Source organism: Mustela nigripes, chromosome 9 (assembly GCF_022355385.1).
Source record: "Mustela nigripes isolate SB6536 chromosome 9, MUSNIG.SB6536, whole genome shotgun sequence".
In the NCBI taxonomy this organism is placed as follows: Eukaryota; Metazoa; Chordata; class Mammalia; order Carnivora; family Mustelidae; genus Mustela; species Mustela nigripes.
In genome coordinates, this window is record NC_081565.1 from 72,022,483 (window position 1) to 72,050,062 (window position 27,580).

The 27,580-nt window shown below is 42.6% G+C and overlaps 1 protein-coding gene across 11 annotated transcripts in view; it reads right to left on the reverse strand.

Moving 5' to 3' along the window:
* TLE4 (TLE family member 4, transcriptional corepressor) overlaps positions 1-27,580 on the reverse strand; it is a 140,902-nt gene that overhangs the window by 21,601 nt on the left and 91,721 nt on the right. For all 11 annotated transcript variants that reach the window (XM_059411804.1, XM_059411803.1, XM_059411807.1 and 8 more), the window contains one exon: positions 433-552. In XM_059411804.1, the coding sequence (XP_059267787.1) occupies positions 433-552 (120 nt within the window). The remainder of the gene's footprint in view (positions 1-432; positions 553-27,580) is intronic.

Genomic DNA, 27,580 nt, shown 5'->3' on the forward strand with positions numbered 1-27,580 from the left:
CAAGTTATACTCCACAAAACTCTCTTTATTCCTCAGCATGAATTCATTTTACATGTTTTAACGGGGTTTCTATGATTTTACGTTTTTCCTTAACATTTCCAGTTGACCACAGAAAGTTCAACCACCTTGAAATACACAGAGGGAAGCAAATACATCTCTAGGAATGGTATTATAGGACACCCACGACATCTTCTATTAGCTGCCAGAAAAAGCACTCTGTTCCGACTCACATCCACACGTGCGCAGACCTGCACACACACAGGACTTGTGCTAGCCAACTGAGACGCAGCTATAAAGACAAGCACTATTTTTTTTTCTCCAAGTAGATGTTTTTTTTCCTCCTATGTTCTCATTTTGGTTGGTAATAGTCAAAGGGTAAAACGACTGCTGGAGTAAACTGACATCCCCCAAAGCAAAGGCAGAGGAACCTACATAGCGAGCTGCAATTTCCTTTTCTTCAGTTTTCTGCTTTTTGCTATCAGAGGAGTAGTCTGTGGAGTTTCTGTGCTTCTCGGCACCTCGGAAACTGGCAGACGGGGATACCGAAGAGCTCTGGAATTAGAAAAGAAAGCAGGGTTGAGAAATGACCATTCACTGAAGAGTGAGTTTTTCAGGCGCACTGTCGTTTTTGTTTGTTAATGTGCACCTGCAAAACTGTTAGGAGGAGACAGGAGAGAAGGGAGGAGGTAAAAGGAAGAGGGCAACATAGGTGGAGACAGAAAACCAAGAAAAAAACAGGGAAGAGGGAATGCGGGGGAAAAGCAACAGACAGGAAAGAAGAAATGGAGACAGGCCCAGAGAGGGAGGCAAGGAGGCAAGGAACAGCAAATTCAGAAGACAGGATGGATCTGGTCCCAAGGATACAGAGATTACACTGGCGCAGCATCTTCAAAGAGGTGAGAAAGGAAGCAGATAGAAAAGAAAATGGAGGAAGAGTCAGGCCCCAGCCGGCTCCAGCCCCAAGTTTGCTGGCTGATGGGAAGCCAGTAACTTAAGCCTGTCCAGAGACAGAGTATGCTATGTATCTCGAGAAAAACTAGTAATTCTTCAAAGAAAAAAGGAAGACAGGTACTCTTTGGGAATTTAAGCAACCAAAAAATGGTGATCCTGTGACACAAAGGTTCTATTTACGGAATTTTGCTAAGTCCCTTTTTTAAGGGCATGGAAGACTGAGTGGCAAATAATCATAACAAAAACGAAACACCTGCAAAAATTCACTTTATTCCTTTTTGACTCCTATAGTTTTCATGAACCTGCTCCTTTATATCCCTGGAAACCCTGGAATCCCTAATTAGGACCAGGTAATTGGGAAAGACAGTCCCTCCCTTGTGGGATCACAATCGGGAGCGAGCAGTGTCTGTCATTTCTGCTCTTCCAAAGAGCTCCCAACTGGAGGAGGCCTACACGCCAAAAATAAACACTGAAGCACAGAGAGTGAGTCTGTCTGGCATTCAGGCCACGGTGGTTACTACTGGGCACATGTAGACAGTATGAGGCTTAACATCATTTATGAGGAAGTGAGAAAAGCATCAACGAAAACTGGAAGCAACCTTATGAACTGGGTAGTGACTCAGTACAGGACAGACCACACAGGTGAGGTGTGAGAGACAAGCAGGGCTGACCTGTGGAGGGCGGGTTGAAAAGGCCAGAAAAACTAAGCCCCTCAGCAGGGCACCAGCGCCCAGCTCTGAGTGCTAAATTAACCCAGGCTGGGCAGTGGAAAGAACACCTGGAGATGAGAAAACAAGTTCTAGGAAGAACAAAGAATCACCACCAGACTACCTCTGCTTTGCATCTGAAACAATTCAGGAAACTGTTCCATAAAGCTCTTCCTCATTGATAGCTTCATTCTTCTCACATAAAACTAACCCCTTGTTCATTTTTTTTCTTTTATCTTAAGTCTGATGGTAATAATTAACATTTATGAAGATACATAACATTTATAAGGGCTTTTAAATGAACTATGGGAGGCAGTGCGATATCCAGAACTTTTGTTTCTATATCCCATTTCACTTCCGTTGAACCTTAATGCCCCATTTTCTTTTGTGGCTAAACTTTTGAAGCCTATCAGAGGAAAATCAATGAACCTCCCCCTCTCCCCCACCAGCCAATGCCTGGGTCAGTTTCTCTACCAAGACATCACCCCCTAGTGGTCAGTTGTGGAGACAGCAGCTCCACTACTAGCTCCCAAAGCAGGAAGGAGGTAGGGGTCTGGTGTCAGGAAGATGGGAAGAACGAGTGGATTCCCAGTGATAGGGCTGGGTACCTCTAAACCCTTCCTTCCTGTACCATTCTCTATCAGAGTCCTCAATGAATTTTCTATATCGGAGGCACCAAATCCTGAAACCATCCCTACTCATTCACCCTTAAGCTTAATAGCAGAAAAGATGGCAGACATCATTAAGTAAGGCCAAAGACCAAAGCAAAACATTAGAAGCCAAACAATTTTTTAAATCAGACAGCTTCTTCTTGTTTCTCTGCTGAGTTCCAATCCTCATTCCCACGCCATAAGACTTGGTTGAATGCATCTGCTTTGCTTTTATGCCATGGTCAGATTTTTGTGACCATTATTTCATCAAAATCATGCTTGCAAACATCATCCGTTAGCCCGCGACCTACAACATTTGAGGTCAGAACCCCATTATCTAGTCTGCCTCCACTCCAATCTATCCTCCACATTTCCAGGGTTCATGTTTCCCAAAGAGACATTCGACCACTTCTCACAATTCCTTAAAAACAACAACAACAAAATTGTTTTCCCACTGTCGATAGGGGAGGAAAAGTCCACACATTTCTGTGTGTGGCCATTTCCAAAGCCCTTCTCTCCACGCCCTAACCAGGGCCCTGGCCTTAGAGCTCAGCACTATGAGCCTGTTGTTTTCCAGTGCTCTGTGCATTTTCATTGTATCTGTAGCCTTTTTTCCCTGGCTTATGAGAATGCCCATTTCCCCTCAGTATCTTTTTGTTGAAATCCTTATTCTTAAGGACCAGCTCTAATGTCACCTTTTAAAGCTTGCTCAGATGCTGTCAGGCAGAATTAATCACTCAATTCTTCTTTGTTCCCTTAACACTTTGTTCACCCCGTGAGTAGAGCACTGGCAATCAATATGTGGCTATTTGTTTACAAGGCCACTTCCCACTACAGGCTGTGTGTTACTCGGGGTGGGGGGATGGGGGGTGGGACCTGGCCCAGTGAGCATCAGAGAACTGCCCAGAAATGTTTCTGAACATAAATGAGCAAAGATTCCTTTTGAACTCCTCAATCTTAACCTAAAATTCATATAATTCCCTTTCAGAAGACCACTCGGCTGAACAGTTACACAAGAAACCATCCACTACAGTAAGTTCGGAGTAGTGCCACCCCTGGGGATTAGCTGCACAGTCATGTCTCTTCTTCCCCTCCACTCCTCTACCTATTTCCATGTGACTTCATCCTACTCATTGGCTATTTTACAAAAATAAGAAAAGAACTGTGTGTTTGTGTGATTAACAACAACCTGAGCCGTTGATTCTGAGATACTCTACTGAAAGTTATTTCCAATTTGTCCAAAAGGAAAAACTGATTTTTAAACAATTATAAGATACTTTCAGAAAAATTAACACTAAATGGTAATACTTATTTAGTTAGATCTTTATGCCTATTTATTGACATATATGTACAAACAGCTTTACTTTTCCTTAACTGGTTGTTTCTGGCTCTGTGGGCAGTATTTTATTTGTGAAATTTTACCACAGAACAGAGTCATATGTTGGAGTTTCCTGGTAGAATGATAAAGTAGTTAATTATCACTAGCATTTAAAGGTTAAGCTACACAATGGGCACTGGGGCAATCAGCAATGTTCTAATAACATAATTGCTCTGGAATCAAATTGGACTTGGCACAGGCTCTCGTCATGAATCTTACAAGTCCACCATTCTGCCACTGGAAGGCCACTTGGATTTTTGCTGAGCATGTGAAGAGGAAGAATTAAGTAAATACTTTTAAAGACAAAGTCTGGTTTTACTAGAAAATACTTTTATTTCTCTATCATTATTTTAAAAGCTTACCTAGGTTAGGTATTTCCTTAGCTCACTACACAGGAAATGTAGTTGGAGTTGCATCATGACTCTGGATCAATCTACAGACTTAGAAACATTTTCTCATTACAGTTGGATCAGGTGAGTACATCGGCGAATGTGTTAAGAATGGAGGGCCATTAACAGTCAGACGCAGAGGCCAATCAAGACAAGGCCAAAGACCTTACATCTGAATGCTTACTACAGAGCTCTGCATTTTTAAAAATGAAACACTCTTATTACTGGGATAGTAAAAAGAAGTTTAATGAAAGAAAAGAAAGAGGGCAGACACGGACAAATGAGAAGAAAATACTAAAAATTTGTTAAGTCGTCTAAGACGGAAATCCCAGTTGCTTTGAAAGCAAAAGATAAGCTTTAACAGAGTTACTCCTAAAATTATAAATCACATTTCACCTCCAAATGAGAAAATTCTAGGTCCTAGTTTGAAACCCAACTAAGATTTTACAAAAGGTTACTGACCAAGTCAGACAGAAAATGGACACCTCCAGCAGCTGAAATGGATAGCCCCGCCCTTTCACCTTTCCTCTTCTGCCACCCCAAGATCAAAGATGACCATGTATGACAGAGAGTTCTATAAAGTACACACCCTCCCCCCAAAAGAAAACAAGAGGTAGTGTTGTTACAATTAGCTAGTTTTAATAACAGGTAGCACAGATTTTTACTAGCAGGCAACAGCATCTGTCTGGAGTCAGACTGCTTGTCTGGATTTGAGTCTAGAGTTTTCCACTTAATAGCTGTGTAGCCTTAGGGATACTGCTCAGTCTCAGTCTCTGTAGTCTGAGACAAGAATACTCCACCCACTCCCTCCCGGAGCTGCTTTGAGGACCAGCTGAAAGAACCTCCATAGAGTAGTACAAGGCACAGTCCCGGACCGATAACCGAGCCCCTCCGCAACAGCAACTCCGCACTGGGGCTGCGCCGCACGCCACTTACTACAGAGCTAGTGTGGCTCTTCTATTTTAAGCCTCACATAAGGACTATTCTCGGCATCTGTGTAGCCCTGCCCCTCAGCACAGATACACAGATGGTCCATAATGATAGGGCTTCAATAGGCTGCTATTAACCAAAACACATCTCCTTTCAACACAATAAGGTTTTGGTTCAATACAGCAGGCAGGACTATAAATACCGCCTCCACATCGGACTTTCTAATTCGATTTCAAATGCACATCAAGCTAATTCGGCTCACCATTCGCATAAGTTCATATGTCCCTGCCCACTTGCAAGATTCCAACCAGAAGGAATGGTTGGACAACCATGACCAGAAACTCTAAAACTCTAAAACTCTAAAACTCACTGTTGTGTCTGTTCATCAGCTACAGCCTCCCAACACCCCATCTACTTGGCACCAAAGGGTAAATCCATTTTCAAACAGATCAAGGGCATGATGACAGGGCAAGAGGTACCACAAAAATCTGGCCAGGGTTTTGCCCTCCCCTTACAACTGCTGTCCAGGCCTACTTTACTCAAAACCAGCCCAGTTTAGAAGATAAATTAATACTGCTAGTCAAACTGCAGTTCATTCAGTACAGGAATTAGTTTGGGTCAGGGACAATTCAGAGGGAGCTGGGTAATGCCAGCGGGGGAGAGCAGGACGGAGAAGACAGGCTCAAGAGGCCTGTTGACCCTTGACTGATGCCATAACTAAAGTCCTCAAGCATCATTTCCTCTGAACAACAACAACAGCAACAAAACATAGGACTAAAGCAGAAATGAATATGGTTGACACTCTCAAATTCAGAAAGGCCAATATAATGCCTGAAATCAGCCTGAGATCAGGGGGACTCAGCCCACTCTCCTTGCCAAGCAGAAGGGCCTTCAGTAGGAGCCCGACAAACATGAGTCACGCTGGGTCAATTTGTTTACTAGTCCTCAAAGCATTTCAGAGTTACAAAATACTTTCAGCAAGTTCCAAAATAGAAGTAATATCCTCAATAAACCTATATATACCAAACAAACATAGCACAATACCCCAGTGCACTTTTTTTTTTTTTAAGATTTTATTTATTTGACAGAGAGAGATCACAAGTAGGCAGAGAGGAAGGCAGAGAGAGGGGGGAGGCAGGCTCCCTGCTGAGCAGAGAGCCCAATGCAGGGCTTGATCCCAGGACCCCTGGATTATGACCTGAGCTGAAGGCAGAGCCTTTAATCCACTGAGCCACCCAGGAGCGCCCCCCTCCCCAACCACCTCCGCCCAGTGCATTTCTGATTGAGGTTTTATTATATAGTGTTACACTGGATGTTTTCATTTCTATTCATTTAGTTATTAACTAATAAAACATTTTAATATTTACCATCCCACCTATTAAAAAAATAACCAGCAGAGATAGAGAAAATAATCCTCAGTTGGGAAAAATTAGAAAATAAAAATCATTTGGCTGAAATACACACATCTTACATACTGACTCATAACACATGCAAATTTATGTAAATTAACTTAAAATTTATAGCATGCTCGTGGTGAAAAACCTGAATATGGTAGGGCTCTAAGCTAGTCACTGGTGTCAGTTTACTGCTCACGACAGTAAGACTTTTTAAAAATAACCTGCTTGATTAAGGAAGTCATTAAAAACACAATCTGTATATAACCCTCACAGAACTTGCTTCTTCCAAATTAACATAAATCAAAATTCACCTTCAAAAATGACCGGGACTTTCTGAAGACCTGCCCTTGTTAAAATATAATCTCCATATAAAATAATGAATCTGTTCTTAATAAATGTTTCACCTTCTACAACATGTCATGAACAACACGCGCTTTAAAACGTTCTCTTGTTGTCTTTGTCTTTCTGCTTCTTTCCTGGTAAGAGACACTTGGGGCAAAATAAATTTCTCTGGCTGATAATCAAAACAAGAGCTGAGAGAGGAATGATTAAGAAGAGAGGCAGTATCCACAGTGGTTACGGTATGGGTACAAGGTCAGACAGCCCTGGGTTCCAGACTAGGTTGTACCACCAGCTGTGTGACCTTGGACAAGCTAAAGAACCTCTCTTAAGCTTCCAGTTCCCCAATGGGCAAAACGAGGCTATCTGCTTAGAACGTTGCCCCCGAGATAGAGCATGCATGTTGGGAACGCAGTAGCTAGCATCATGGAGAGCTCCAATTCCTATGCGAATGTGAGACCCCTACACAGTCTCAGTCTACTTAGGGGCTCCTTCAACAAGTATCTACTGAATACCCACTAAAGTACAGAAATACAAAGATGAATGAAATCTACACCTTGCTGTCCGGAAGGCTCGATGAGTTAAAAATACTGGAGTACAGAAGTCCTACATATTTTGTGCTTCATGCAGTAAACTATACAGTACTTCAATAGTCAGTCATTCATGTTTTGTTTCCATGGCCTCAGCATTATGTATTACTTGGTCAGGAGAAAATGCTATAATAATTTATAAGGTATCAATAAAATTGATTTTAAATTAGAACATTATCTTAATGTCCTCCTGGGGTTTCTTGACTGTTATTTCCTCTTCCTGGAATAAAGCTGTTGGCTCTACCCCAGAAATTTCATTAAATACGGTTACTTGAGCTGGCGAGCTGAGCTGCTGGAACATGATGCTTTGACACCAAAAATACAGGTTTGATCCTTGTGTAGGCACTTTAGTTTCCCTCTGTTGACAGCCAACTGTCTGCTCTTGGTCTGAACTGCTTGGTCACACGAGCAAGCAACTGGGAGAATGAGAAGGGACAAGTACATCCCCTCACCACTGATGGAGAAGTGAGCCCACAGATGGTACGTCAAAGTCCCATCTTTTAACCCAGCTAATCACCCCAAAGCCACTGCATGCCCTTGAATCCAATGGACCTCCTTAAAGTTCACAAGACCTAATGTTCCTACATGCATTTGCTCTCCACCAAGAATTCCTTTCCCTCATTAATAGATACTTTATAAATCTTGTATGTACTTTGTAAAGTACAGACACGTGCACCTGTCATTTCTTTCTGGGATTTAAAAAAAATTTTTTTTTTTTTTTGTATAGCACCCATAAAATTTATCCTAGATCATTCTTCACCTACCACCTTATAATCAATGTTACTATGTCTCACTGACAAGTCTGACCTGGTACCTGAGGTTAACTGAACTAAAACAAAAAGGGGGGGAGGGCTGGCAAAAATGTCCTTCCTTAATTTTCTGGGAAGGGGAATTGACTTTAGACCTGTAGTTGCACTGTGTTCTGTTCCTGAATTGAAATATCAACACATTTCTAACAGCTGCTTTGAAAGAAACTGGAGTAGAGTAGCTGCTCAGAGAAAATAAGTGACTCAGCTTGAAGACTTGGCAAGCTCTATCTTAATGGACCAGAATCCTCATTTTAGTAACTATTAAAATTTATTGGAAAAGAAAGTCTTTTCATGTTGCTATTTTTTCCAGTAAACTGTTTTAATCTATCTGAAAGGCTAAACATTTTTTTCTTCCAGAGAGTGTTAACTCCAAGAGCTTCATATATATTCCTATGTATTATGTATGCAAATATACTCTACAACATCGAGGGTAATTCAGCAAGAACAAAGATAGGCAACAATAGTATATCAACTTAAAGGGAGGCTGCCAAACGGTTTTCAGATGGCTAATAAGAAACTTCATACCATCTCAATATGGTAAAAAACAGTTGGACAATTTGGTCTTAAGGTCCTTCATTAAAACACTAAAGTTTGTGCTCTAGAACAAAACTGACAAATATAACAGGAGCCACGGATATATTTAAATTTTTATGGTAGCCAAATTTTTAAAAATTGAAAAGAAACAGTAAAATTAATTTTAGTCATGTATTTATTTATTTAAACCTCTGTACCTAAAAATACCACATCAACATATAATCAATATCAAAATTATTAGTGACACATTTTACCTTTTTACTTTTTTTTTTTTTTTTTTTTAGTACTAGGTCTTTGAAGTCTGGCCTGTATTTCGCATTTGCTGCACATCTCGATTTGGCCTGGCTACGTTTCCAGGGCTTAACAGCCACATGTGGCTTGTGGCTACTATATTGGATGCCACAGGCCTCAACAATCCTAAAGGCACAATAGGTATCATGTCCCTTCACACAAGCATCTTCTCTTTGTCGGATGCTGGACACCCCACTGTCTTTCATCCCTCAGTGTGGGCTTCTGCCAAGAACTCTTCCCCAACCTCTGAGTGGTTAGCATTTTTCACCTCTGTCTCAGCTTAAATGCCACTTTCTCAGAAAGGTCTTGTCGGTGGCATTACCCAAGGAGCTCTCTGCTAGAAATCTCTATCATAACCCCTTACTTCCTTCCTTCCTAGCATTTGTATCACACCCATCATTTTGATTATTTTCTTATCTCCTCTACTTGACTAGAAGTCCCACAAAGGCAGAGACCATCCACTTGGTTTGGTGTCTCAGTTAATGGCTGCTGAACAAAGGAGTGACTACAAAACTTGATCTGCTCAGGCAACAACACTCTTGCGTATGTCTTACTTGCTCCCATATTATTTTCATTGTTTTGAGAGTAGAGGTTGTGCATTCCGGAAGGGCATAAGCTACTGTGCCTTATTTCTTTGTATTCTCAGCACTCAGTATTAATGACTGCCGTAGTCGGAAGAACAGCTGCGTGGGGCGGGGGGGGGGGGGGGGGGGGGGGGGGGGGGGGGGGGGGGGGGGGTGTGCGGGTGCGAGTGCAGGTGTGTGCAGGCACACCAAAGAAAGGAGGCACCCTTCAAAAGTCGAAAGTGGTAATTTTTGAAAGTGATACAGTGACAAGACAATTTTTAGGGCTACGCTGAAAAGACACTGAGAGGAAGTGGTGCACAAATTAAAACTGAACAAAGGCTGAAGAGATGCCAGGTGGAAGAGAGGGTCAAAGGTGGTACCTTTTCCCTGTTTGCTCCCCATCAGCAAGGGCACAGCCACCCCCCTCCAAGGTCAGTACCACGATCTGACCTCTGAGTGGACACACAAGAAATATTTGTTGTTGCATAAACGTATCAAGGCCACCAATTATTCTTATTTTAAGAGAGATAAATCTTCCACATAAGGGAGACATTTTTCAACTGGCTCTCTTTTGTCTTTCATCATGTACTCATCACCTGTCTGTGACCGGGGAGAAACAAATCTTACTCAGGTCTGACCACCAAAAAGGCAGGATTTAAATGAATCCTGCCTGACAGACCGACCACATGAAGAATGCAGGCATCAGCAGTTTTTCTGTGGCTGCTCATTTAGAGAATAGTGATCCCTGGGGATCTCCTAGAATGTTTATCTCCCAAGGAGGTATGTGGAAAAAAGGAAAAAAAAAAATCCCTCACTACTCACTTTTTTTTTTCCTGAAGAGTAAGTCACCACACACAGGTAATGAAAGAAAAAGCCAAATATAGAGCAGACAGAGATAATACTTGTTTTTTTTTTTTTTTTTTTTTTTAAAGCTTTAAAATGGCTGATACGTCACTTAGGACTATCTAGAGTTTTATGTAAATTTTAGTATATAAAGCATTAATATCAGTTTCACAAGTGACTTGAGGGATGAAAACAAACCAGACACAGATACCTAGAGACGCAATTTCAAATCCTTCCGAAGAAATGATTCTAAGCAGCAGTTTTCATCTGACAAGTAGGTGTAAAGATGCAGGGTTGACAAAATACTGAAAACACTGGAAGAACAGGTTGATTCACCAAGTGTGTGCCAAGCAAGCTTAGTCTGGTCTAACCAGGAAACAGCCCTAATCAGGGCCGAGATGCTGAAAGTGAAGTCAGTTCATGGTCTAATACCACCCCCGCCACCAACCACCATTCGATCATAGGTCAAAGAGCGAAATCATAAGGGAACTACAGGGCACGTCTCAGAGCGGTCTGCTTGCCGCCCCAAACAACCGGGAGTGCCGGTCGGTTGCTCCGGCTTCTCGGACCTTTCCCTGTCCTTCCCTCCCACCCCTCACCTGGCCCCTGCCCTGCCCGCGACACCTCTGTCAATACTTAGTCTTGCTGGGGGCACGGTGGGCTAAAGAGGTTGTTGACCCTTATTCTAACACGTCCTTTTAGGTTAATTACTTTTGTGTACTCGGTGTCCCCAGTGACATTTAATCACTGCGGCGCTGCTCGGGTAAACAGAAGTGAACGGAGCCGACTGCAATTTGGCACCGAGCTAAATGGGGTGGTAGTAGCAGCATGCTGAAAATGGGCTGGAAGAAAATCCTCTCACTCACCACAGTGAGAAAGGAGGGAATACCACCTGATCAATCACTCTTTTGTTAAAAAGCAAGAGCACTAGCCCGGTGGTATGCTTTTCTATTTACTACTAATCACGGCTTGAGGGAATCCTGCACTTCATAATGTATGGACAGTCCAGTAAATGCTCGCTGACTGAAGGGATGAAGACGAAAGTAACTCCAAGAGCAGGTATAACCCTCTCTCCCCACATCTGCACGCACGCGCGCACGCACACATGCACATCTGCATCCTGTCGCAGGATAGCCCTCCGCTAATACAGCCAATGGTCCAGCCTCTTGCTAATCTTTTTTGTTTGGAAGCGACCAGGGCATAGGAATTAGATGCAGAAGGTCCTACAGCTTTGTATGTGCATCAAGGCATCCAGCACTGGATTCACCAAATGGCACGTCATAGACCTTGAGCCACTGAAAGTCAGCTAAAGCGCACAGGCAAGGCCTTCCTCTGGGAACAGAGAGTGGGTCAGAGAGGCCATTAGCAGCCCCGCAAGAGCCAGCCACACTGGAGGGACAGAGGATGATTTTGTATAAGTGCTTTCAATACTAGCTGGTGGATGAAAAAATGAAGCTATACTCCTCTTTCTAAAGAACAACAAAAGACTTCGCAAGCACAGTCTCGTGCAGTGACGCCAAGAAACTCCTACAGCTTGAGCGGAGCACCACTCCGTACCGGCAGGGTGTTAGATGCCGGGGACACAATGTGAGAGAGGCCCCGGTTTTAAGGCACTGTGGCGTCTGGACGGAAGGGGGTGGAAACGATCCGTCACAAGCGCTAGAGCGAGTGCGCTCTGGTTTCAAATCTCCGGCCAGCACTTATCAGCCGTGTGATTCTGGCAAGTTAGCCCCTGAAGCCTCAGTGTTCATACCTGTAAAATAAAGATCTCTGTCCTAGGAGATCATCATGAAGATTAAATGAGACAGCTACACGAAGTGGCAGGCACACTGCCCCCTTCCTTTCATGCAGACTTCTGGAATCGAGCCGAGAAGTCAAAGTCCAAGGCTTTGCCAGACCCAACCAGGCAAGAAGATGCCCCGAGAGCTGCTACAGTGTCTCCTCCTTTCAAAAGCTTTGCTTTGAGAGAGGGTGATGGGCAGTTCCTCGGGGTTCCGGGCAAAGACCACTACATAGTGTGTGTGGATTCAAATGTTTCAGACAGCAGATTCCCTAGTTTGGGCACCTACCTGCCTTGTTGGCTTAGCGCCCTCTTCAGAAGATCTGCTCTTCCTCCTTTGCAGAATTCCCGTCAAGCACACCTTCTGACACGACACTGAGCTGGGGTAAGAGTGAAGTCTAAACCTGCAACCCCAACTTCACTGGAGCTTGACAAATGACTCTCCAGTTAGTGCAGTGTGAGGACTAATGGGGTTGTGGGGACACAGCATGTGTTTCCCTTGCAGAAAACTGAATACCATCAGTTGCTGACCTGAAGACCAGGCACTCCGCTGGGCTGTAAGGCACTGGCTCAGCACACGGTAAAAAGGGCAGATGGAGACCCTGCCCTCAGAGAGCACTTGCTGTAGTAGTAAGGGGGCATAAAAATACACTCTCATTAATGTATTAATAAAAAATTAATAAGTGCAAATGGCAATGTGTTACAAAGGACACGAACGGAATGCTAAAATTCAGCCTACTGACAGGGTGGCCAGGGATGGCCTCTTCAAAGAAATGATATTCAGGCTGACAGCGGGAGCGAAAGCTGGAGCCAACTGTGACAGCCAGGAGAAGAAAGCTGGAGACAGAGGGAACAGCACCTGTGCGGACCCTGAAGGGGAAGGAAGTCTGCAGTGACACTGTAGGGCCAGGAGGGGCGGGGGGCCGGCTTTGGGGGGGGGGGGGTAAGGTTGCAGGGGGCGGGGGGGTGTTGGACAGAGGAAGGGGCCAGGCTGTGCAGGGCTCAGCAGTTACACTAAGTGCCACTGAAGGGATGAGGAGATGACACATGCTCTAAACATCATTAAGATCATCTTTGGAAAGTTCTATGTTAGACAGGGGCCAGAGTCAGAGTTAAGACTTTAAAAAGTACTTAAAAATTACTCAGTAATTAAAAATAAAAGCAACTCTAAGTGTATAATATAAACCTTGCACTATGCTAAAATTAAAAATTGTGATTCAGATCGTCAAAGCTGAGCTTTCACCAGTTTTGGTGTTCCTGCTTGCACTCATACAGTTAGCAGGTCTCCGCTGGGCCTGCGGCGACCAGAGCTGTGGAAGGGAAGCAGTGGTCCAGGGAGACAACGGCGGCTCAGACTGGAGGGGGTGCTGGAGAAGGGGAGAACAGCACAGGTTTCAGAAAGATGGAGACACGTAACCTGGTGACTTACTCCATACAATCATGCGTGTGTGGTGTGTGTCAGTATGCATATATTCCAGGGTGTGTGCATATGTATATATATATATATAAAATATATATATGTGTTTATATGTATATATTTGTACAAATCTATGTGTGTGGATATATGTATGTTTGTATGCACATAATTAGAATGAAATCAAGTTTGTAAACACTTCATTGATATTCACTGTGACAGTTTCTACTAGAAAAAGAAAGGGTTCCTGTCCTTTCCTAGGTATCCCACAAGAAAGCTCTTAACCTTAGGGTGGTCATGGGACCACATGGCACATGTGAACAGCATCCTCCCTGCTCATGACAGAAGGCGGGGGGGGGGGGTGTCTTGCACACAACTGAACTCATCAGCCAGAATTACACTTCCGTGAAGTGGTTTACTAGGCACTGGAGATAAGCGCCGAAGAATAAAGTCCATCCCAATTCAAGGAAACGTAGAAAGCAGGGAGGCAAGACATCTCTCCGTGGTGACCAGAAAACGTGGAGAGAAGAGCAAGGCGAGACGTTTCAGAAGGGGCAGGAGCTGGCCGCTGAGACCGCTGTGGGATCAGGAGGCCGGGCACGGCATGGGAAGGAGGAGTAAGCGCTGCCAGGGTCCCAACTGGACCGAAGGGACGGCAGGCAAGGGGGAAGGCGAGGCTAAGTCTGGCCGGAAGAGGAGAGGAGTAAAACACAGAGCAGCAAGGACCGAAAGGTGTCCATTCTCTGGGACAGGGTCACAGATGAGACAAACTGGTGGGGAGGAATTCAATGGGCAGTGATTCTCCACCCTGACTTCACAACAGACTCACCCCGTGGAGCTTTAAACAACAACTAACAAAATGCCACCTGTGCCCTGCCCTAGAGCAATGGAGTCAGACTGAGGAGGGGCCCCCAGCAATTTTACAAGCCCCCAAGTAACTCTAAAAGTTAAGAACCTCTGACCTAGGGTGTATTCAAATAACCAGCAGCCGCTGGGACTGCTGTCAGTTAGAATGCCTGATCAACCTGAACCACCTACCTGTTAGAACCAAGTCACCTCCAGCCCTTTCAGAGGGCACAATTAGCTCAGAGGCAGCGATAGCATCCCAGACTTTATCTCCCTGTGGCTGTTCTCACCAGGAGGACCCACATTTAAGTGGTAAGAAATAACATATTTCAAAATCATAGTTTGGAGTTGAGAGTGAGAAAAAACTCAATCACAACCATGCCTTAAGATGAGGATACACGCTCTTTACACATTTCTGAACGCCTGAATGTGGTGTTCCCAAGCAAGACTCCACAATGCTGACAAAGTGATGTATTCTGAGTGCCATAATTAAAACAATAATCTCAATAAAGTGGGTATTATGAGATAATTGGCCATCCTCAGGTATTAAGTAAACTGTGGTAAAAGCCAAGGATACTCATCGCCAAGGTCAATTACAATAATTGCTTATCTGAACTGCATTATGCTATTGCAAACCCCACTTGATTAAAAAAACACACACACAAAAAAACCCAAAAAACAGTAAAAACTGATCTAACATACACACCACAGGGAAATGACCTGAGAAGGAATTCTTGTTCTTGCTGCCTGACTACTGGTCTCACGGAAGAAGTCACACAATCAACTCTGTGGGCCCTCCATCCGTGCAATCCCCTTAAACCATACCTGTTTCTTCAACTTTGAAGTCTGAGTTCATTAAAGAAATATGCCTATCAGATGTTAGGTGGCTCAAAAGGGTAACATATAGGAAAATGGAGTGGTTCTAAATTAATCATAAAATTAGTACATGAGAAAAATACCCATTACTCCTGGAGCGTAATCTCCCCCCGCCATCACCACGTTACAAGAAATCTTCACTACCTTTTGCAGAAAGCGAGTCTCTCACATACGCTGGTTTACAGCTTGTGGGAAGAGCTTTCGCCCTCCACATGCCACTGTCAACTTGCCTAGAGGATTAACACTCAGGCTCAAGTAACCAATGGTCAACCAGAAGAGCAGGAAAAGCTTGGAAGACCAGAAGAGGGAAAACAAAATGTTTGACCTTCCTTTGGCTAATTGGAATGTGTTTGGCAATTGAAGAGTATAAAACTTCTTTTTTAAGCTGTGATTAAACATCAAGACTTTGATGTTTTATACGGTATTCTTCCCCAGTAATTAACTGCACTAATGAAGTTAATTAGTGGGGAAGAATGCCGCATACAACATCAAAGTCTTGATGTTTAGTGTCACCATCAGTTCAACTAAACAGCAATAAAGAAATAATTTCTTAAGGCGCATTTATGCATGCTCAGCACTTCTGTTTACAAGCTCAAATTGTATGATAGGAACATTTTTCAAAATATCCAAAGATGCTATCCACAACGCAATCCAAGTGCACTGACAGCAACAACATACCATTTAATGTAGTGTAATTAAGTGGCCAAGAACGCCACATAAAGCAAAAGAATTGAGACATTTAATCATAGTTATGAGGACAGTTATAAATCTATCATTACTATAAGATGAAGGAATGGGGAAACCCAAGGCAAACAGCCACACCAAGAACTATGTAACCTGAAGGCTGAGGCTAATTATGCATTAGAAAGTGGGTTTAGCTTCAGTCTAAGAAAATGGATCAAGCTATCAAACGTGAAGCGCAGACGGCAGGTCCTTTCAAGCACTACTGGAGGGCACCGAGTGTACCTTGCCCCTTCCGGTGGGACGCAGCGAGCAGGGCTGGTAAGAACACCGGAATGCCAAACCCAGAGTGGGCCTTCTCAATGGGAAGCTCACGGCTATCAGCAGGTGCTACTGAACAAGACTGGAAGTGCTCATCTTTATCTGGGAGGGACCGGGGAAATCTAGTCCCCTGCTTACTCCTGAGGACGGCCCACTCACTGTCCCGCAGCATGCAGATCTCCTCTGAGAGCTTGTTGGAAAGGCACTGCCGCAGGCCCCGCCCCACACCATCTGATTCAGAATCTGCAGTTAACCCATGTGTGCTTCTCATGCTCACTAAATGTTTGACAAGCACCTGTCTACTTCAACCTCCTCCCTTTCTATAGGAAGAAACCTGAATCCCGAGGATGAAGTAACTCAAACCAACAGGGCAGACACTTGGAAGATGGTCCTCTGATTTTAATAAGAGGCACAGGAAATGATGCCTGTGTGCGGTCAATAGAAACCAACCTGTCTACAGAGCAACGAGGCATCCTCAGTAAAAGAGGACACAAAAGGAGTCAAGAGAACAACAAGGAGCTTGCTTCATTAATCTGACAGACCTGAGTTCAAATACACTCTACCTAGGCCGAGAAGTCTGAAACATGTAGGAAATGAAAACTTAAAATTCTATAAATACAGAAGATGAAAAGATCATTAAAACGTGTATTAAAAAAGAAAACCTCCAGAAAAGGAAAAGCTGTGAAGCTGTGTAGTCTCCACTTTATATTTCTGAAGGAAGATGGCAACATGAGAGAAAATGTGGCCTCGGTGGGGCCACCACACAGGACCACGGAGGATGCAGGCTGAAGACTGTGGGCGCTACGCATCTCGACGGCCAGACTAACTCCCAAGGAAATGACAAGCACGGGCACCTTGTCCCATCAACTGAGGCTGCATCCCAAAGGTCGATTAGGATTCTAGACAATGACAAAAAAAGGAACAAGAATGCAGGCTCCATAAAAAACACTGAGGCAATTTTATAAGAATTCTTAATTTTAGAGTGAATGCTTCTCTTCCCAATGAACTGTGAGCTCCATGAGGGCAGACATTTATCTTTTCACCGCTGTGTCCCCACAGCCCAAGTAGAGTGCCTGTACTTGGCTCCTGACCGAAGAGCAATATTTTAAGAGCATTTAACAAAGAACAGTTTTGTAGCTTATCGTACGGAGATGTTCCCTGTATTTACCATCACACAGCAATTGCTACACTGAGTGATGGAACAAAACCGACAGATAAACTTAACTCTTGGGAGCTAGATTAGTCCCCAGGGCGGCGGTACAAATTCTCACAAACCAGGTGGTTTAAAACAACAGAAATGTTTTCTCTCACAGCTTGGGAGGCTAGAAGTCGTGCCCAAGGTATCAGGAGGACCACGCTTCCACTCAGGTCTCTAGGGAAGAATCCTTCCTTACATCTACAGCTTCTGGTGGTTGCTGGCAACTCTTGGCGCTGCTTGGTGTGTGGCAGCATAGCTCCAATCTCTGCCTGTCTTCACGTGGCCCTCTCCTCTCCCACTTCACGTACTTCCCTGTCCCCATCCCCCGCAACAGTGACACTATCACTGAAGTATCTCGGAACTATTCTGTCTAGATGACTTTCTCACATATCCAGGTGGTCTCAGTGTCAGGGCAGAGGCACTGGCTTCGAAAATAAATGTTTTTATTTTATTTTATTTTAACCCCCTTCTTATTTCATCTCCATCACTGAAAGTACTAAGGAACTCAACCTGCAGCACTTCTCCAGAGGAACAATATTTATACTACAAAATGATGAACTTGACGCTCCAAAACATTCTCTTACTCAAGATCTTGAATGAGAGAGGGGAGCAGGAGACAAGATGCCACAGACCCACAAAAGTATTCATCCTGCGATGTATGGTCCTTTGAGACAAAGGGCTACTGGGCTGAGTGTGAACCAAGAATATGTGAGCTTTTTCCTTAAAAAAAAAAAAAAAAAAAAAAAAAAAAATCTTTAAAAAGGTTAATGATATGCCTAAATAATGTGACTGAGGAGTAAACTTCCTAATGACTTGGAAGCCAATATTTCAAATCACTAAAGTCTCAATCTCTGAGATAACTTTGGACTTGAAAATACTTCTTGGGTCAAGTAATAAGCAAACTCATTTTTAATTCAAGCCAAAGAAGCTAAAAAAACAGAAATCATGCTCTCTTACATCCTAATATTCTGCCAAGTAGTTAGTGTGATAACTGACATGCAGACATATGACCTTCTGTTCAATTCAAATGAGTTATCTTTAGATATTTTGTGACAACAATTCTTGTGATTTAAGTACCTCATAATAAAATCCATCTTTCATTTTGCTTTTGTTTAGGAAAGGCTTGAATAATACCCCTACAACAGTGTTCTGGCAAACACTCTTAAATTATGTAATTCACCAGGTTCAACTCTGGCTAGTACAATCACTTTCAAAGAAGATGGTTATAATACATTATCATTACAGCTATACAATCCAAGTTGAATTTTCCTTGGCTGAATTCCTAACATTTTAATGCTGAAATTGATCTGTTTTAAAAACATCATGTGAAGGGTTTTTAAATACCATACATGCCCAAGCTCTTTATTTTAAATGCTTTAGAAATGAGCTTGCATAAACAGAAAAAAAAAATCTATTCTCTAATCTAGCATTAAGCATATTTTAAAGAACAACAGGCATGTTTCCAAACAAACTCCTGCAGTATACAAATTACCCAGCAGGGATGAGGATAACAATGCTTCTTATGTGGGTTTAGAACCTAGAGAAAGCTGACATTTCATCAAAGTTGTCTTGGAAACAATATTCTTTGTATTATTTAAAACACACGAGGTGCATGTTTGGGCGTGGGCTATTTCTTGTGAAGCAGTAGGACTGTGAGGCTGCCAAGGTTCTAGTACACTGATGAGGATTGGGAGTATGTAAGCACTGAAATTATGCAAGATGTTCACAAGAACACAGGACTACCCTGACTCACATGCGGGGCTCTCCTCTGGTTCCCACTTGGGAAGATCTTCCTTTACTCCTAAGACCACTGTGTACACTGACCGCAAAAGCGGCCACAGTTTTTCAGATCTCCCTGTAGCCCCATTTGGTAGTGCTTTCTCACACTGATACTAGACTTGGTCATGTGAATTGCTTTGGCCAAGAGTACAGCCCCAAAGGTTCACCTGAACTCTGCCACTGCAAAACAAAAACAAAAACAAAAAACAAGCCCTTGGCTAGCCTGCTGGGTGGCTACAAGAAATACATGGGGGAGAGCCAGATCATCTCAGTTGAAGACATTCTAGACCACCCAGCTGACTTCAGACAAGATCAGCCCAGCCCAGGTAGAAGGACTTTTCCCACAGCTAACACAGAGACTAAAGACAACACGGACACCTGGATAGCTCAATCCCTTTAGCGTCTGCCTTTGGCTCAGGTCATGATCCTAGGGCCCTGGGACTAAATCCCACTTCGGACTCCCTGCTCGGTGCCGAGTCTGCTTCTCCTTCTGCCCCTCCTCCCTGCTTATGCTCTCGCTCTCTCTCACACGCTCTCTCTCAACTAAATAAATAAAATCTTAAAAAAGATAAAAAAGAGGGACGCCTGGGTGGCTCAGTTGGTTGAGCAGCGGCCTTCGGCTCAGGTCATGATCCCAGCATCCTGGGATCGAGTCCCACATCGGGCTCCTTGCTCGGCAGGGAGCCTGCTTCTCCCTCTGCCTCTGCCTTCCACTCTGTCTGCCTGTGCTCGCTCTCACTCTCTCTCTCTCTGACAAATAAATAAATAAAATCTTTAAAAAAAATAAATAAATAAAAATAAAAAAGATATAACATATAATTTTCATTTTATACCACCAAGTTTTAGAAGACTATTACACTACTGCTAACTTATTACCATTTAATTAAGTATAAGTACCATAAGAATATATGCCTCTTTCCCTTCTTTAAGCTATAAAGAATAGAAGAAAATAATGTAAATTAAGAAGCAAGCTCATTCTTTCCTACTTCTCAGCCTTATCAGTTCTAATACCTTAAGAAATGAATCAACATCTGTATACATGGTAAACTATCAGAGAGTCATTACTGCTTCACCAATACCAACTGACATTTGAAAGATTATCACTCTAAAATTTTCCAATCATTTCAACATCTATCATCGCATTTGCCCTCTCCAAAACTTTGTTAGGATATCATTATCACCACCATGTTAGTGATGAGCAAACAGAAGTCTAGTGAGATTTAGGGACTGCCTGAGGTAGCAAGAAGGAAAGCTGGTATTGGAATACAGGGATTCTGACTCTAGACCTGAACTGATTTTCACTAATGCATGAAGTCGGGAGAACACAACAAGGTCAGTGAGATTACTCACACCTGATCAATTCATGGAGTAAAAAAGCAAGATATAAAAACCATATTGATGTAACTGAAATAACTTAGAAAAAACAGAATAGTTCCCAATATAAATCCTAAACTACATTGATATTCCAGGATTACATAAGTTAGATATGAATTAAAATATCATTTCTTTAAAAAGCAACAGATTATTTTCCCAAGTTAATATTTTTAAATAGCTCTCAGTATTCAAATTATGCACACACTTTGGGGAATCAAAGGAATGTTGAAGATAAAGGGATCAGAGTAATGATACCTCCATCAAACTAGTCAGGACAGGTGTCGTGGAAGCCCTGTAATTGGCTCTCTCCACATCTGAATATTAAAACAACTCTCAACTTCATGCTTATGTTCCACTTAGTTCTACATCTCATCTTCACTTAAATTTCCTCCTGAGGACATTTTAAAAAGAGAATAAAAAGCACCTTTTTCACACACACACACACACACACACACACACACAAAATGTATCACCTAAGCCCTCAGAAGAATGACCATGGAGTTGGGGGACGCCTGAACACAAAGCACAGGCACACAAAGGAGGAAAGGATTCATCCAAAAGAGAAGAGTTAGGCTGGGAATTAAATTAATGGTTTGTATCAAAGGTTGGCCAACTTCTTTTGCAAAAGGCTTATTAGTAATCACTTTAGGCTTTGCAGACCACATAAGGTCTCTGTTGCAATCTCTTTATTTGTTCACAACCTTTTAAAAATATAAAACCAGTCTTAGTTCGTGGGCCACAAAAAAAGAAAAGGAAATGAAAAAGAAAAGTAAGAAATGAATTTGGCCCTAGTCTGCCCGCCCCTCATCTCTGTAACTTCAAGAGAATGTGCTGTATTCCTTCATTTTTCTTACACTCTGAAGAATATCACCACAGCAATCCTATCAAGTTTCCAGTATTCTCTCCACAGGGGGCATTCAGCAAGTCCTGAGAGACGAAAGACGGGTCTGCACGGTATGACCTGCCACGCCACCCGGCTCGGCGCACCACTCTGAGAGACCAGAGCATTTTGATTCTCATTATTTTAAACGCAAGGGAAAGGTCATAAGTTGTCATCTTAAGAACTTCAGTTATCTGTCAACCCAGTTTCATGGCGTAACTTACTATGCCTGGGATACTGGACAAAAAATTGTGGACTGACTTGTTTGAAGGAGAATGGGCTGAGTCGGCTGAACACTGTTCCCTCCCTCCACTGGTTTATTCAAGAGTGTAACAACGAAAGGACTGCTGTGACAGGGGCACCCCGACAGCAATACAGGAATGTTCAAAGCCGGAAAGGACAAGGCCTTTGCCCTCAAAGCATTTTGTCCATGGCAAAGTTAGAGATAAGATAAGCACGCAAGTTCTAAGGCTGCACTTAGAGGCTCCATGGCAGGAAATCCTTCAGAGGCCAGATGTGCTTTAAACATTCAGTGTTTGGGAGTGAGATACACTTACTGTACATGCTCTGGGATAAGAGCCCAGAGCCAAACATTCATATTTCTACAGTCAGTTCAGTTTTGTTACCAAATGAGATGCAAACACTTTGTTTTCAGAGCTCTCTGGATGTCAGGGTAGTGGATACCAACTGCAGGGGTTAAAGTAGTAGATGAAGGTAAGGCTGGGCCTGCCCGGTCTCAGAAGAGACTGTGAACTTATTTTACCTTTCTCCTTCTTTTAAAATGAAGTTTTAACTTAAGAAAACCATAGCATATTGCCATTCCGGGTCCAAACTCTAAGCCGCTGTCAACTTTCACTGCACCAGGTGGCCTTCTTTACGGCATGAGATCTTTACAAAGTCAACAGGGTTACCTGAGATGCAAGTGAGGGAATTCAAGCTAGTCAAGAGTTTACCCTTGGTAACATTCTCCTGCATGCCCAAAAGTTATTAAAAAATCAGATTACAAAAATACATAAAATATCCCCTAAGAGACAGTTAAGGAAAGTATATAGCTTTCTCATTATCTACCAAATCATTAAATACCTGTGATTATGTGGCTAGAAAAGTAGTATGCTCTTAGAAGCAGGCCACCGTCATGGGGATGTTGTCTCTCCAATTCCCAAGAAAATGTGCTCCAACACCTGATAATATGAAAGCTAGAGATTTTATGACATTCTCGGTATGTACGTCCCTGTCACTCTATGAGGAAAGAGGCTGGGCCCAAATGACCTTGACTTCTGCCACAAAACCCTGTAGGAAACAAGCCCTCTGTCAAAACCTAACAAATCTATGAAAGTGACTTTTATTTGTAATTTATATACTTAAACACGAAAACCAAACTGCAGTGTTCATTGAACTGGCGGATGGAGAGTGAGCGCCTTTCACCACAGTAAGCAGAGTAGAGCCAAGATTCTTTCTAACGCATCAACACATTATATTTCCCAGAATGAATCTGATGGACAACAAACTTAAAGCTCCTGTCCAAACACTTTGGTTTTAATACTTAAGTAAAAGCAAGTGGTGGGATTTGTCTGAGGTCGTACAAATGTAAGAGGGGAAGCTAGGACTTTCTAGTTTCTGATTCAAGGAATGGAATTCTGCTGATGAACAAGGAGGTTTACCCCAGACAATAGATACAGATTAAAGCCTACGGATTAGTTCTAGCTGTGTTACATTAGATTCACAGGGTCAAGATTACGAAGAAACAAAGTTTCTAATTATCAAAAAGGCAGGTCGGTACACATAAACAGAGGAGGCTCATCCTGCATCATTGACAAGGCTTGTGCCCAATTTCTTTTCCGCCTCATTCCATGTATTTCAGAATACAGTTAACATTTCCTGCTATTCTCTAACAAACCTGAGCACTTCATACAATACAAAATATTCTCCGAATTCTGCAGCAATTGCATGCCGCTCACTACTTGTTCTGCTAACAAGCTTCTGATCTGATGCGCACTTTTATGTACAAACAGGCATTCAAAAAAGAAGTAAGTTTTACTAAGAGCACCTGATAAGGCTAATCTTTTATTAATTTTCCTCCTTAAGTTTCTGAGTTTGGTAAATGTGAAATGTCTTACACTGTCCACTTCTGATTCCATAGGCAAGAGAGTACCCACCACTAGGCTACGTTAATACAGATGTGAAATTAATGACAAGCTTACAAAATTCAAAAGGAGTTTCACTGTGAGGATGCCAAACCTTAAAAATTGGGGGACAGTACAGGCTCAATGTTAAGTTTATTTCCAGAAAAGAAAATAAGTAAAAAGTTAAATCTGGCACTGGTTATATATAAATCCAAAATATAGAAGTGTCTTACAAAAAGCTTAAGGAAGAAATCAGTTTATCAGGACCTGTGATTATTAACATAAAAAAATTTTTTGAAGCTCCCACCATGTCATCGTGTCCCTTGTTATTGTGATCTAGTACTCACATATAATTAAAATGAACATCTTGAAGGAAAAAGAAACAACACCCTAAAATGAGATAAGACACAAAAATCACATGGCCCACTAATAAACTGGGGCTTTTGCACAATCAAATACTGCTATTAAATACTGAATCATCAAACTACTCCCAAATATTAAACGAAATTCACAATACTTCATTATATTTATCATATAATACGCCTTAAGTTCTAGGTTCTGAAGAGCGCAAGCAGTCATGCAATCCGGTGGGAAAACTGAGGTTGAGAGAGAAGAGGCCATACACAAGGTTGGATAACACAGCCGATTCCCTGACTCCCAGTCCAATGCTCATTCTACTTTATCACCAGTTGGCTTTTCTTCTTTCTACATGTTTTATTTTTTTTTTTAAAGATTTTATTTATTTATTTGACAGAGAGAAATCACAAGTAGGTGGAGACGCAGGCAGAGGGGGAGGAAGGGAAGCAGGCTCCCTGCTGAGCAGAGAGCCTGATGTGGGGCTCGATCCCATGACTCTGGGATCATGACTTGAGCTGAAGGCAGAGGCTTTAATCCACTGAGCCACCCAGGCGCCCCCTTTCTACATGTTTTTAAAAAAAGATTTTATTTATTTATTTGAGAGAGGGTGCGGACTCATGCAAGCAGGGATGGGGCAAAGGGAGAGGGAGAAGCAGACTCCCCGCTGAGCAAGGAGCCCTGGGCTCAATCCCAAGACCCTGTGATCAAGATGTAGCCTGAGCCAAAGGCAGATGCGTAGTAGAGTGAGCCACCAGGTGCCCCTCTACATATTTTATTTTAGAAAGTACCCTCAATGAGTTAGACTACTGAACTAGAATAGTTTCAGTAGTAACAAAAGCAGTGATTTATTTACTTTATCTGTTGTGCCCTGTGTTGGAAAGAATCTGGTGAGCCAAAAACAGTGAAGAATTCCATTAATTAGAGTCTTTAAAACAAACATCAGTGGCAATTAACAGGTCATCAGATATGGCAGTAGACTAAAATGAGCATACAATAACATTTCCTTACTGCCACTCTACCACGGAAGCCCCGCTTTAAGCACTTACGAGATGCCTGTGAACCGATCTGATCAAAGTGGTTGGGAGAGGATTCTAAAGCACATCTCCCTCTCCTCACCTCAGCTCTCGAATGTAAAAGCGGAGTGTTGTGTTTAAAGAAGAAACAGAATGAATAATCGGGGTGGCGTGGACAGTGCTTACAAGGAACAAAAGAGGGATCCTGAAAATGATTAAAGCCCCCAGTCATAAATATCTGTTAATGAGTATCCACTGTGGATTGACAGGATAGCCCGATATCACATTTGATTTTCACTTCAAATAGATTAATTAATTAATTAAATTCCATTTCTCTTAATTCGTTCCAAACAGATTCACAAATTGGCACAAAAACGCTCTTATCAAGCCATGGGCCCCAGTTTGGTATTCTGAAAGTATAAATAACAATCGTATGTAGCCCCCAACTTAATTCTTCATGTTATTCTCAACCAATATACAGCACTGCAATCAAGCATTCATTCCTCCATGACTCCTACACAACTACCCCATCTTCTCTGTTCCAAAGTACCAAGGTCATCCTTTTTTGGAGGGAGGAGGGCTAGCAGCAGAGGGAACGAATGGCCTGGAAAGGAAAACTGAGAATAGTCCAAAGGGGCCTCTGAGTTAGGAAATGTAAGTGGTCCTTCCGCAATCTGTGTCATCAATCTTCAAAAGTCAGCTGATAAAAATTACAACCAGAACACTGAAAATATGAGCATCTATAAGCAAGCATAAATAATTACAAATTACAAATTATTGGGATGCCTGGGTGGCCCAGCCATCGGGCATCTGCCTTCAGCTCAGATCATGATCCCAGGGTCCTGGGATTGAATCCCACACTGGGCTCCCTGTTCAGTGGGAAGCCTGCTTCTCCCTCTCCCACTCCCCCTGCTTGTGTTTCCTCTCTTGCTGTCTCTGTCAAATAAATAAAATTTTCTTTAAAAAATGACAAATTATTACAGATACTTAAGTCAGAAAGTACTATTAAATAGTAGTTATACATTAAAAAAAAAAAAAAGCAAAACTACCCCTGCTTCTCCATGGAAAAAAAGGACAAAAACTGTAAAACCTAAATTAGGGAAGTCTATGACTGTAAGAGTATTTTTATTAACTTCCAACAAGCAGATGAGGCTACAAGTGAAATTCTTGTCTGATTTTTCATCTGCATAAATTTCAATTAATCAGATAACAGATTCTGAGCTGTAAGAGGAGGAGGCTACATCTGCTGGACATGAGAAATCTAACAGAAAAACACACACAGGACTGTGTTTTAACATTCCAAAATGCTGAGTAACAAAAATGGCCTCAAATCACCATGATTACAAATGCATGCCTTCCCCTAGTGAAGAGTGTACTCTCGTAAGGATGTGTGACACGTAAGCCCCCGCACGAGTGAACACATCACAACAGCATTATTACCTGTGCACAAAATCAGCATCTATTTGCTTTGGATTTTTGTGCATTTGACAGACATGAAAGGAAGAAACTCAGATACTATCACAGTTGTCCTCCTAAGTGGCAGGCGTTTTGCTGGGTCTCCTCATACACGTCCTCTAATCCTCACACTTAAGATCCAACACCCAGTAGGGTCTGCTCAGATGAGATTTAAACGGACCCTTGCGTGGAGGTGGAGAGGAAGCGCTGGAGACTAACCCTGTTCTTCTAATCAGCTCATTGGATGGATTATATTCCAGGTGACCGTGGGCAAGTCGTCTTAGTTTTTGTGTTCCACTTTCCTCAGCCTGTTATGATTAAACCAAAGGAGAGCTGCAAGCGAAGGACCTAGCCAGCACAGAATAAACATACCCTCAGTGCTGATTATTATTATTATCCAAGATCACAAAGCTAGCAGGTGGCAGAGTTGTTTTTAGAATCAATGACAGTGGCTATAAAGCCTGTGCCTCTTCACTCTACACTGAGCAGCCTTCTGGCAATTTTCATAAACATTGAGGAAAGCAACAGGCCCCCCTCCTGCAACAGGAAGGGAAGCCTCAGGCATGTGTCATGTGAAGGGACTAAAGAAGGTACGGGCAATTAAGGGGAAGATTCCAGGGCGATGGGCCCAGGGACAGCCAGAGGCAAGGGCCACCAACCAGAACCACCTGGTCTACAAAGCCATCCCTCTGAGGAAAGAACACAAAGCCAGGCTGGAAGCAAATGCCACCAGGGCTCAGAGGCAAAAACTACTCACATGTGACAATGACTACTCACTGTTAACTGTATTTTGAGCCTATGTTTTGTTTCACATTTACTACATTTGAGCAAGTTGAGGCCTATGGTTTTGGTGGCTTACAAGGAGTAAACTGGGGATTATACTGCAACTTTAAATTTTTTTTAGGGTAAAGTTACACATGCAAAATTTTCTAGATATAAAAATAAAAATCTAAAATATGCAAAGCAGAGACTCAGACCAAAACATTTCATTTGAGGTGGAACCCTCCCACAAAAGCAAGTGCTTTGATATGGACCTATACACAGAATTCTTTGAAAGGAAAATGATACTTTAAAAAAAAAAGAAAAATCATACAGTATATTCCCAAGGT